Source organism: Charadrius vociferus, unplaced genomic scaffold (assembly GCF_000708025.1).
Source record: "Charadrius vociferus isolate BGI_N301 unplaced genomic scaffold, ASM70802v2 scaffold593, whole genome shotgun sequence".
Lineage (NCBI taxonomy): Eukaryota > Metazoa > Chordata > Aves > Charadriiformes > Charadriidae > Charadrius > Charadrius vociferus.
The window spans coordinates 2,386,783-2,397,501 of record NW_009647739.1 but is presented as its reverse complement, the minus strand read 5'-3'; the positions used below and the strand labels follow the sequence as shown (position 1 = coordinate 2,397,501).

The following is a 10,719-nucleotide window of genomic DNA, read 5'->3' as shown; positions in this document are numbered from 1 at the left end:
ATTCGGGTGACTCAAACGGCAATCTCTGATAAGCAATGACAATATATTGCCCTCAAAGAAGGGCTGGGGCTTCGGTCACCGGCGATAACCAAGTTTACAAACACACCAACCCCACGGCTGCCCTCACCCAAGCAGCTGCTCTGTGCAAACACAGGAGCCCCGGCAGAGCCAGCGCCGCGGGGTGACCCGATCCACAGCATCCTCCCTTCCCCGCCGCGGCCGGTGGCGTACAAAGTCCTCGACTGCGCCTGGTGTGCAACGCACCGCTCAAACCCAGAAGTTTGGAGGGTTTTACCTGGTTTTGCTTCCTCTCCACAGACACTTCACACACGTCTAGCCTCAGACTGACTCCCTCAGCGGTGCCTGTCCAGTATAAATAAAATTCTTTCCTTCCGTTACCTTCACAAATCACATTTGCTCGCTTTCTCCGGGTTCTCCCTGCTCTCCTCCGGGCCACATCCTTCCTGAAGCACAGTGCCCCCGCGCACGATCTGCTACTCAGCAACACTGCCTGGAAGCCTCTTGCACCTCGATAACCAGTTGACCTTCTGGGCTGAGTCCAAAAAAAAAAAACCACAACCAAACCAAGCAAGGACTCCCGGTAACGCGCACGGCCGCGGAGGAGTTACGCTTTAACCCCCGGCTCTGTCCGGACCTACAGAACGCAGTCCTTTTGCTCTCTCAGCTCCTCCGTGCGTGCTGCAAGACCTCAGGGGACGTCTAGCACCGCTGGAGGAGCCCAAAGTCCCAGTAAAGCTAATTAGGAAACCCCAACCACCGCCAGATTTACTTTTCAAACTCTTATCGAGTCGCTTTTGCTTCCACCACTGCTTGGCTCGCTGGCAGCCTCCTGACGCTGCCGTTACCCCTCCGGTGCGCTGCCGTCCAGCTCCCACGTTTCTCGGTCCCACGCACTGCGCCGGCGGTTCAAGATAATGCTTCAAGGTCTTTGTTTTCCAAACTCCTTCCAACCTGTCTTGCACAAGGCAAACACTCCAAATACGATCCTTTCGGACCAGCAAAGAAATTTCTCACCGTATCCCTGAATTACCATCCCGCCTTCAGGGACGTTCATGCCTTATTTGCACTCCTTTCCTCTAAACACACTACAACATAGGAATTTCCTCAGTATTTTCAGGCTTTTTGTCACAACGTTGTCACCGCAGACCAATTTTGGAGTTCAGTCCAGCAACTTTAGTAATTTAATTACTGTATTTTCTTGTGCCTAATCAATATACAGATAATACAGACTGTTGGCTTGTTGGCTGCGAAAAACGCGCTCCACACGTGTGAAGGGGACGGGCAGCTCCTCTGGCACCTCGAGCTGCGGAACAGAAAGGCTTTGGGGACATTGAGGACACTGCTCAGGGCTCCACGTGCTTCCCCCAAGGGACAGATGAACAGACGTCAAACTCTGTCCATCACGTTTCACAGCCCCGCAGTTCTGGCCAGCAACGAGAGTTTGAGCGCAGCAGCTCAAAATTAACCAATTAACGACAAAATTAACACCAATTCCAGCAGCGGACTCAGAGAGGCATTTGTGATTTTCTTTTGTTTGGACACGACGATGCTTTCAGGTCAACGCTGTGAAGAGAAGTCCGTTGAGGACAGTCCTTGGAACAACACCGGTAAAGAAAGGGGTGGAGAGCCGCAGTCTTCACACGCTGCGGTGTCATCTCCATCTTCCCATCCCCACCGCCGCTGTGGTGGTACAGCAGTGCCGGCGTGGCAAAAGGACTGCTGGACCTTCATACCTGCCTTCGGGTAATGAGGGAACGGCCCATAGAGACGCCGGTGAGCTGAACCCCAGGTCTGTCCTGGTGCTGCGAGCCCCTCGGGCAGCTCGGGGGCACGTTGCCTTTGAAGGCTGCAAAGTTTTCTCGGGCCGGCTGATACCAGACACGCAGCCGCTGGCGACGGTGGTATGGAGAGGTAGAGGAGGAGAAACTTCACGTAAACTGCTGAGGATTGCAAAGCGGGTCCACCACCAAGGCCGAAAACATGTACTCCAAACACTCTCTCCGCCTCAGGGGAAGGCAAACAACAACGGGTAATAAGAAAGGAGGGCACAGAAGGTCCACTGGGCTACCAGGAGGAGAGACAGCGAGTACAGCCACCCCACGTGGGCTCGTTGCGAAACACAAGCCACGAGGAACCATAGCTGATGCCTCCGGGGAACGGGTCCTGCACACCCAAGTTGCAGTACGCCACGTACCCTCAGCAGCAGCTTCTGTGTTACCAGCGCACGGCTGGAAGCGTCCAAGCCTCCCGTCCCCTTTGCAGAAACTCTGAGCAGCTGGGAAAAATCCAACAACGTGAATTTAAAATTACCCCATTCTGATTTTTGCCCTTTGAGAAACATTCCATTCCATCGCTCCACGGAAAAAGAAATTCCAGCTTTAACAGAGGCAACAGTTCTTGCAGCTGCAGCTCCGTACAGGCAGGCTGGAGAGAGCCAGGAGCATCCCCTCCTCCCAAAAATGCACAAAATGAGATGTGGGACCTCACCAAGGACCATTCTACTCCCCACATCCACTGTGACATTTAGCCAGAGGGGGGCAGGTAAGGTTTGCAGGGTGCCCATGTGCCTGCCTGGTTAGCCTTGCTGTTCTGCAAAAAACCAAAACACTCCTCTTGCAGCAGCGCACGGCTCAGCGCGACGCATTTTCCTGGCTGCTAAAAAGAAGAGCCGCAGCGGCCGCCCAGCAGATGGCAACAGCCCTGCGCAAGGCGCACAGCACCGCACAGCACCGCCTGTCCCGCCGCCCCCGCGCCGCTCACCCGCAGCAGCAGTTTGGGCCGCCCTGTTTTGCAGATCTCTAAAAGGGCCTTTCGAAGACCTCTCTGGCCCAAGTTCCCACGGCTAAACCAGGCGTCTGTGCTATTTCCCATGTGCTCCCGGGCAGCCGCTACGGAGCACAGCCTTGCATGGGCTCTGCCTCTCCTCCAGCTAAGGTTGCACATCTTCACAGAGTCACAGAATGGTTTAGGTTGGAAGGGACCTTGAAGATCATCCAGTCCCACCCCCTGCCCTGGGCAGGGACACCTCCCCCCAGCCCAGGTTGCTCCAAGCCCCGTCCAACCTGGCCTTGAACACCTCCAGGGATGGGGCAGCCACAGCTTCTCGGGGCAACCTGCCCCAGGGGATCACCACCCGCACCGCCAAGAATTTCTTCCTCATATCTAACCTAAATCTCCCCTCTTCCAGTTTAAAACTGTTCCCCCTCATCCCATTGCTCCCCTCCCTGACCCAGAGTCCCCCCCCAGCTCTCCTGGAGCCCCTTTAGGCACTGGAAGGGGCTCTGAGGTCTCCCCTTTTCCACCTTCTCTTCTCCAGGCTGAACCCCCCCAACTCTCCCAGCCTGTCCTCCCAGCAGAGGGGCTCCAGCCCTCCCAGCATCTCCGGGGCCTCCTCTGGCCCCGCTCCAACAGCTTTGTGTCCTTCTTGTGCTGGGACCCCCCGAGCTGGATGCAGTGCTCCAGGTGAGGTCTCACAAGAGCAGAGAGGCGCATGCCCAATCCCAGCCTAAGTCCAGCAGCACATTGAATTTTGGTGACTTGCTTTCATTTTGGGAGTCAGCCTTCCCGCTCCGCATCGCCCGAGCAGGCTCACCCGCCCCCAGGAGCCAGGGCAGAGGGGACAGAGCGCCCCTGTCCTAGGGCAAGGCACAGCAGGCATCAAGAAAGCTAACTCCAAATTCACCTTTTCCCCCTCCCAGGGCATTGCAAACGAGTCCGCGTACCTCAGAAGTGAGTCACGAGCTTCATGGGAGCTTGCAAGGGAGGCGAGGAGAACTCCTACCTTCCAGTTAGTCACCAGCAAAGCCGCACTAGCCCAGCCCGGGGAAAAACAGGCGAGGACTTGGGTGTCTGGACAGACAGCCTCCAAGCTCCCTTTACATAGCTTTTACAAAGCAGGGTAGCCAAAACCGCTGTCGTCATTTATCGGTGACGTTTCCCTGCAGAAGGGGAAAGCAGCCGCCCCGCAACCACCACGCTTCCACCCGGGTCAGGGAGAAACACGCTACCTGCGGGCGGGCACGTCACCCCGGCGAGGGGACGCTCTCCCCGCTCTGGAGCCGGAGGGGACAGGGGATGAGATTCCTCTCGGATGCGTGACAGCGGAGCACTAGGGACTGCGGTGCCTCGCGATGCCCTGCAAGCACAGCTGGAGGCACAAGAAGCCCCGTGGCTGCAGGAACGCAGGCTCCCGCCTTTCCCGTCCCCTGCCAGCCGCTGTCTCAGCGGAGCCACAAAACCAGAAATCCTCTTCACGACCAGTTTAACAGACAGACCTGGCTGCTGGACAGACCTGGAAAGGTGCAACAAGAGCCAGAAGTTCTGCGCCACATCAGGAGCCACACCAGTGGCTGGACTGTGGGAGCACAGAATCCCAGACTGGTGAGGTCTGGAAGGGCCCTCTGGAGCTCCCCCATCCCACCCCCCGCCAGAGCAGGGGCACCTCCAGCAGTGGCACAGGACGGCGTCCAGGCGGGTTTGGGATGGCTCCAGAGGGGGAGACTCCCCCACCTCTCTGGGCAGCCTGTGCCACTGCTCTGCCGCCCTCACAGCAGAGAAGGCCCTCCTCAGGTTGAGATGGAACTGCCGATGGTCACGTTTGTGCCCGTTCCCTCTTGTCCTGTCACTGGGCACCACTGGAAACAGACTGTTCCCATCCCCCGGGCACCCTCCCTTGAAGGATTTATAAGCATTGATAAGATCCCCCCTCAGTCTTCTCTTCTCCAGACTGAACAGCCCCACGTCCCTCAGCCTTTCCTCATCAGAAAGATGCTCCAAATCCCCTCATCATCTTCGTATCCCTTTTCTGGATGCCTGGGGTGCGTCAAGTATCTGACATTACAAAGGTCCCTGCGTGAAGTGTCAAAGTTCAGACCTTGCCCCCTTCGAGAGGTTTTAATGCCCTTTCTGGAAGATGCAAATGTTGGCTCTTCTCTCCGTAGAGCAAACACTCGCTGAGAGACACCAACACCGAGCACTCAGGGTTTTCCCCAGATGTTCAGCTCGCTCTGATGCCAGCCGCCAGAAGAGGGGATGACTCACCGAGAAGAGCAACCTTATTAACAAAGAGAAGACGTTTCCATTTAGACCGCTTAAAGCACTTATTTACACTTGTTTGAACAAACATTCAGGAGAAAAGCTCTCTGTCAAGGCCCTGACACTTGTAAGAGCCAAGCACTTGAGCCACGGCGATTTTGCGCTGCTTTCAGCGGGAACACAGCCGATACTCCACATCCAGCAACCGCAATTACGCTCGGTACCACGGCACAGGAAACGCGGCGCCTCTCCTTCAGCTCACCATTCGAACGTCTTCCGATGAGACACGACAGGAGAAAAGCTAGAGGTGCTCCTTCACCCCGTGGCCCAGCCAAAGCAAGGGGAGGGGGGGCTCACCCGGTGTCTGAAGTCCCCCAGCTGCGTTTTGGGGGCTGAGAAAGAAGCCGTCGTGTTAAGGAAGCTGTTTAGCTGCCCACTGGTCCCACGTAGAGGCAAGTTCTAGAGCTGCGAGCTCTCTGTGCACTGTCTTCCCAGGTCTGAAAGGGGACATTTGAAAATACAAACTGCTTTTTTTGGTTTTTTATGTGGTGAGGCAGACACGGTGGAGGGGAGGGATGCCATCCAGAGGGACCTGGACAGGCTGGAGAGGTGGGCCCGTGCCAACCTCATGAAGTTCAACAAGGCCAAGTGCAAGGTCCTACATCTGGGTTGGGGCAACCCCATGCACAACTCCAGGCTGGGCAGAGAGTGGACGGAGAACAGCCCTGAGGAGAAGGACCTGGGGGCGCTGACTGATGAGAAGCTCAACACGAGCCGGCAATGGGCGATCACAGCCCAGAAGGACAACCAGATCCTGGGCTGCATCAGAAGAAGTGTGGCCAGCAGGGCTGATAAGATCCCCCCTCAGTCTTCTCTTCTCCAGACTGAACAGCCCCACGTCCCTCAGCCTTTCCTCATCAGAAAGATGCTCCAAATCCCCTCATCATCTTCGTATCCCTTTTCTGGATGCCTGGGGTGCGTCAAGTATCTGACATTACAAAGGTCCCTGCGTGAAGTGTCAAAGTTCAGACCTTGCCCCCTTCGAGAGGTTTTAATGCCCTTTCTGGAAGATGCAAATGTTGGCTCTTCTCTCCGTAGAGCAAACACTCACTGAGAGACACCAACACCGGGCACTCAGGGTTTTCCCCAGATGTTCAGCTCGCTCTGATGCCAGCCGCCAGAAGAGGGGATGACTCACCGAGAAGAGCAACCTTATTAACAAAGAGAAGACGTTTCCATTTAGACCGCTTAAAGCACTTATTTACACTTGTTTGAACAAACATTCAGGAGAAAAGCTCTCTGTCAAGGCCCTGACACTTGTAAGAGCCAAGCACTTGAGCCACGGCGATTTTGCGCTGCTTTCAGCGGGAACACAGCCGATACTCCACATCCAGCAACCGCAATTACGCTCGGTACCACGGCACAGGAAACGCGGCGCCTCTCCTTCAGCTCACCATTCGAACGTCTTCCGATGAGACACGACAGGAGAAAAGCTAGAGGTGCTCCTTCACCCCGGGGCCCTGCCAAAGCAAGGGGAGGGGGGGCTCACCCGGTGTCTGAAGTCCCCCAGCTGCGTTTTGGGGGCTGAGAAAGAAGCCGTCGTGTTAAGGAAGCTGTTTAGCTGCCCACTGGTCCCACGTAGAGGCAAGTTCTAGAGCTGCGAGCTCTCTGTGCACTGTCTTCCCAGGTCTGAAAGGGGACATTTGAAAATACAAACTGCTTTTTTTGGTTTTTTATGTGGTGAGGCAGACACGGTGGCGGGGAGGGATGCCATCCAGAGGGACCTGGACAGGCTGGAGAGGTGGGCCCGTGCCAACCTCATGAAGTTCAACAAGGCCAAGTGCAAGGTCCTACATCTGGGTTGGGGCAACCCCACGCACAACTCCAGGCTGGGCAGAGAGTGGACAGAGAACAGCCCTGAGGAGAAGGACCTGGGGGGGCTGACTGATGAGAAGCTCAACACGAGCCGGCAATGGGCGATCACAGCCCAGAAGGACAACCGGATCCTGGGCTGCATCAGAAGAAGTGTGGCCAGCAGGGCGAGGGGGGGATTCTGCCCCTCTACTCCTTCCTCTGAAGGAAGAACTTCTTGGCTGTGCGGGTGGTGATCCCCTGGGGCAGGTTGCCCCGAGAAGCTGTGGCTGCCCCATCCCTGGAGGTGTTCAAGGCCAGGTTGGACGGGGCTTGGAGCAACCTGGGCTGGGAGGAGGTGGCCCTGCCCAGGGCACGGGGTGGGACTGGATGATCTTCAAGGTCCCTTCCGACCCAAACCATTCTATGATTTTTGGTGGTGTGGGAGGTCTACTTGGAGGAAAGGCAACACCATTGCTCTTGGAAGGATGCTTTTCCTCCCTCCTCTCTTCCAGGTGGAACCAAGCAAGGTAGGATATATATTGGGAAAGGCCATTTGTTCTATTTTCTGTCTTATGGTTTCCAGAGCAGTTCCTTGCAGCACCTAAGGAAGAAGGACCTGCTGGAGCCTCCCCAGCAGCAGACAGCTCTCTTGAAAAGCACTCATTTGCTGCTCCCAGCAGGTTGCTTCGTACCACGGCTTCTCTCATCTCCCCACCCCCTCCCCCCCCCGAAACAACTCCAGCTTTCCAAGGTACAGCACTACAGGACATGTGGAATGAAACGCACGTTGGGAGCTCACTGCTCAGCTGAACGAGAACAAAAAGACCACGCGCCCCAAGACAGCAATTTATTTTTACACTCGCAATGCTGAGCGGTATTTCTCGCTCATGTTCTCATTTGCTGAACCTCTCCGAAATCCTTGCAGGCTGGAAATTATTTCGAATCATGTATCCAAGACAACAAGGGTAATTCTTCCCTGGCATATTAAACGTACACACCGGCAGAGCTCTGATCTTTAGATGATTCAGTATAAGAATCCATTTACATCTCTCCAAAAAGGAGATTTCGGGATTCGTCACCTTTTTTCCTTTGGGTCACCTTGTCGTTTCAAGGAAACGATGGCCCAGCAGCAGAATTATTTCATCCCAGCGGGGCACACACCCGCCTTGTTGGTATTCCTGCCCAGAATAGCTTGCAGCGCTGACAGAGCTCGTCTATGTTAAATTAGCCCTTAGAAAACATCCCTGCTCTGAATCTCAGAAGATCGTCCCTTGACGCAGGTCTGAGGGGCAAAAAAAGCAAAAGCCCTCGCCTGCACGAGCGCTGCGATGCAGACTGTCACAGCCTCGCAACCGCCCGCTCCGGCGGTTAAAAAGCCCATTTGTGACCACGTACCGGATAGAGAAAGAACATAGAATCATAGAATGGTTTGGGTTGGAAGGGACCTTAAAGATCATCGAGTTCCAACCCCCCTGCCATGGGCAGGGACACCTCCCACCAGCCCAGGTTGCCCAAGGCCACGTCCAGCCTGGCCTTGAACACCTCCAGGGATGGGGCCTCAACCTCTCTGGGCAACCTGTGCCAGTGCCTCACCACCCTCACAGTGAAAAACTTCTTCCTAATGAAAACCTAATGAAAACATGAAAACCCGTCTCCCTTCCCACCCTCCTGTCCCCCGTCCATCCAGCTACTGCTGGGCTTTTGTGACTATCTTCCAGAAGGAAAAAGAATGTAATGCTCCATACGCCCCCTGAAAGCCTTCTGGGGGAGGAACGCAGGATCACACGCTCTTAAGGCTGTGTTCGTCCAGGCAGTGCCTACGGGAATACGGGACCTGCTCAGGGTGACCGCGCAAGTCGGTTGACTTGATCGAGAATGGGAGCCGGCAAACCAGTTCAAGAGAAAACCCGCGCCCGGCTGGGAAATGAGATGGTGACCCGGTTTACTGTCAAGCACGGGGTGTCAAAGCGAGAGCTTCGAGCCATCTTAAGTGACGGAGCTCCGCTTCCCACTAACACGGGGAAGACCAGTTGCCCAACACCCAGTTTATCATGAGGAAACTCAGAAGAACAGCTTGAGCCTTTTATCGAGAAGTCACAAGGCCAAAATAACGTACTACAGACTATACAAAGCAAAGACACAAGAGTTAAAAGCCTGAAGAGGAAAGTTTGGGAAAGGAAAAGCAGAAGGAAGCTCTTCAGTCCCCACGTGGGACCAAGGAGCCAGCCAGCCCTTTGCTCTGAAGGCACCTGCGGCACCTTCCGCTCCAGGCTGAAGGCACGGGGCAGGAACGGAGGAAGCCTACCAAGCCAAGCCCAAAAGCCCACAAACATGGACAGGTCACCGTAGCAGCAGGCTCTTTTCTAGCTGGGGAAAACAGATACGGAATGTTACGCCGATATGTTCCTGTGCTAAGGAACCCAGAAGTGAAGGGAGGGACGGAGCCATAACTTTAACAAAAGGAAAAACCCAAGTGAGATAAGCATCCTTGATCAAGCCCAAGAACAGCAAGGGGGAAAAAAAAATAAAATACACTTTTTTCTCTTCTGCTCTGCCTTTTACTGGCCAAACAGCATCAAGTGCCAACGTCCGACCGCTCTGCTGCGCCTCTCGGGTAGGCTCCTGGTTGGTACATCTCAAAATCAGGCCCAGGTTCTCCAAACTCAGGAACTCCAGCAACGAGACAAACATGACAGCAGCAGGCACCCTTCCCTTTCACCGCAAAAAGGATCTCCCTCTTTCGCCCAGGGCACCGTGCTCTGGCATTCTGTGCGCTAAGGCAGCACTAGCCGTGGGTTTTTGCTTGAAGACCGATTTTAACTTAAACAGCACCAAACGCTTAGTGCAAATCCTCTGGGCCAGTCACCCACAGATTAAAGGATTCGTCTTGACTACGCGTTAAGCGTCCCTGAGCCCTATCATGGCAAATGCTCTTCTCCCCCAGCCGAACCCTCCCTGTTCAAGTCTCCCGCTGTACGCAGCTGACATTTGCAGGAGTTAACAGCGCTGATACTTGCCTCAAACGTGACAAAGTCATCAAACTCATCAGGACAGGCCGGGGCTTCCTCCTCAGGGGTATATCCCATATCATACAACTGGCTGTCGGGATCTGCAGAGGAAAAGAAAAACAGAAAGAGGATCACCACAAGGAAAGGCACACCCTCAAACAAAGGACAGCTTCGGGAGACGCAACGGCAGAAGGACAAGAACTCCCTTTTGCACGCACCGGTGCCTTCAGCTTTCAGAAAGGACTTCTCCTCCCAGGCATCCCACCGCCACCTCGGCTGGAAGGCAGTTGGGACGGCTGCTCCCTGGCACAGGTCCTACCGGGCCCCTCGCCGCTCCGACGGGGCTAGCACCTGGATTCATCCCTACCCCGCCATGGTCTCCATTCCTTTTCCCGGTTTCTTCCCTATCTCCGTTTCCTGCATCCTCTTATTCTTCTCCCAGAAGGCTTTAATCCTGCTGTGGGCAGGGAATACGTTAGATGTATGTGTGACAGCCAACTACCATGGGAACCGCAGAGAAAGCAGGCTGCACCGAAGCTTTTATCATCTACTGCTCCTCCCGTGGACAGCCACACCAGGAGCCATCCTCACAGGGGGACAGGAAAATAGGAGGTTTTCAAGGAGATTTCTTAAAAAAACCCAACCAACCATAAAGCACCAAAAACGTTACTCCTCCCACCCCCAAACACCCATCTGCAGCGGAGCGGATCGGCATTTCTCCGACCCCTTCAACCGAGGAAGGGAGTATAAATTCCCCGTGCTCCTTCAAGCAACAGCTAATGCCCGATCCAGCGCACGACCT

At 55.1% G+C, this 10,719-nt stretch overlaps 1 protein-coding gene across 1 annotated transcript in view; it reads right to left on the bottom strand.

The window, feature by feature from the left end:
- The window catches only part of RAB11FIP3 (RAB11 family interacting protein 3 (class II)), a 74,202-nt gene that overhangs the window by 30,617 nt on the left and 32,866 nt on the right, over positions 1 to 10,719 (bottom strand). Inside the window, exon 3 of the mRNA XM_009881973.1 lies at positions 9,927 to 10,018. Coding sequence (XP_009880275.1) covers positions 9,927 to 10,018 — 92 coding nt within the window. The remainder of the gene's footprint in view (positions 1 to 9,926; positions 10,019 to 10,719) is intronic.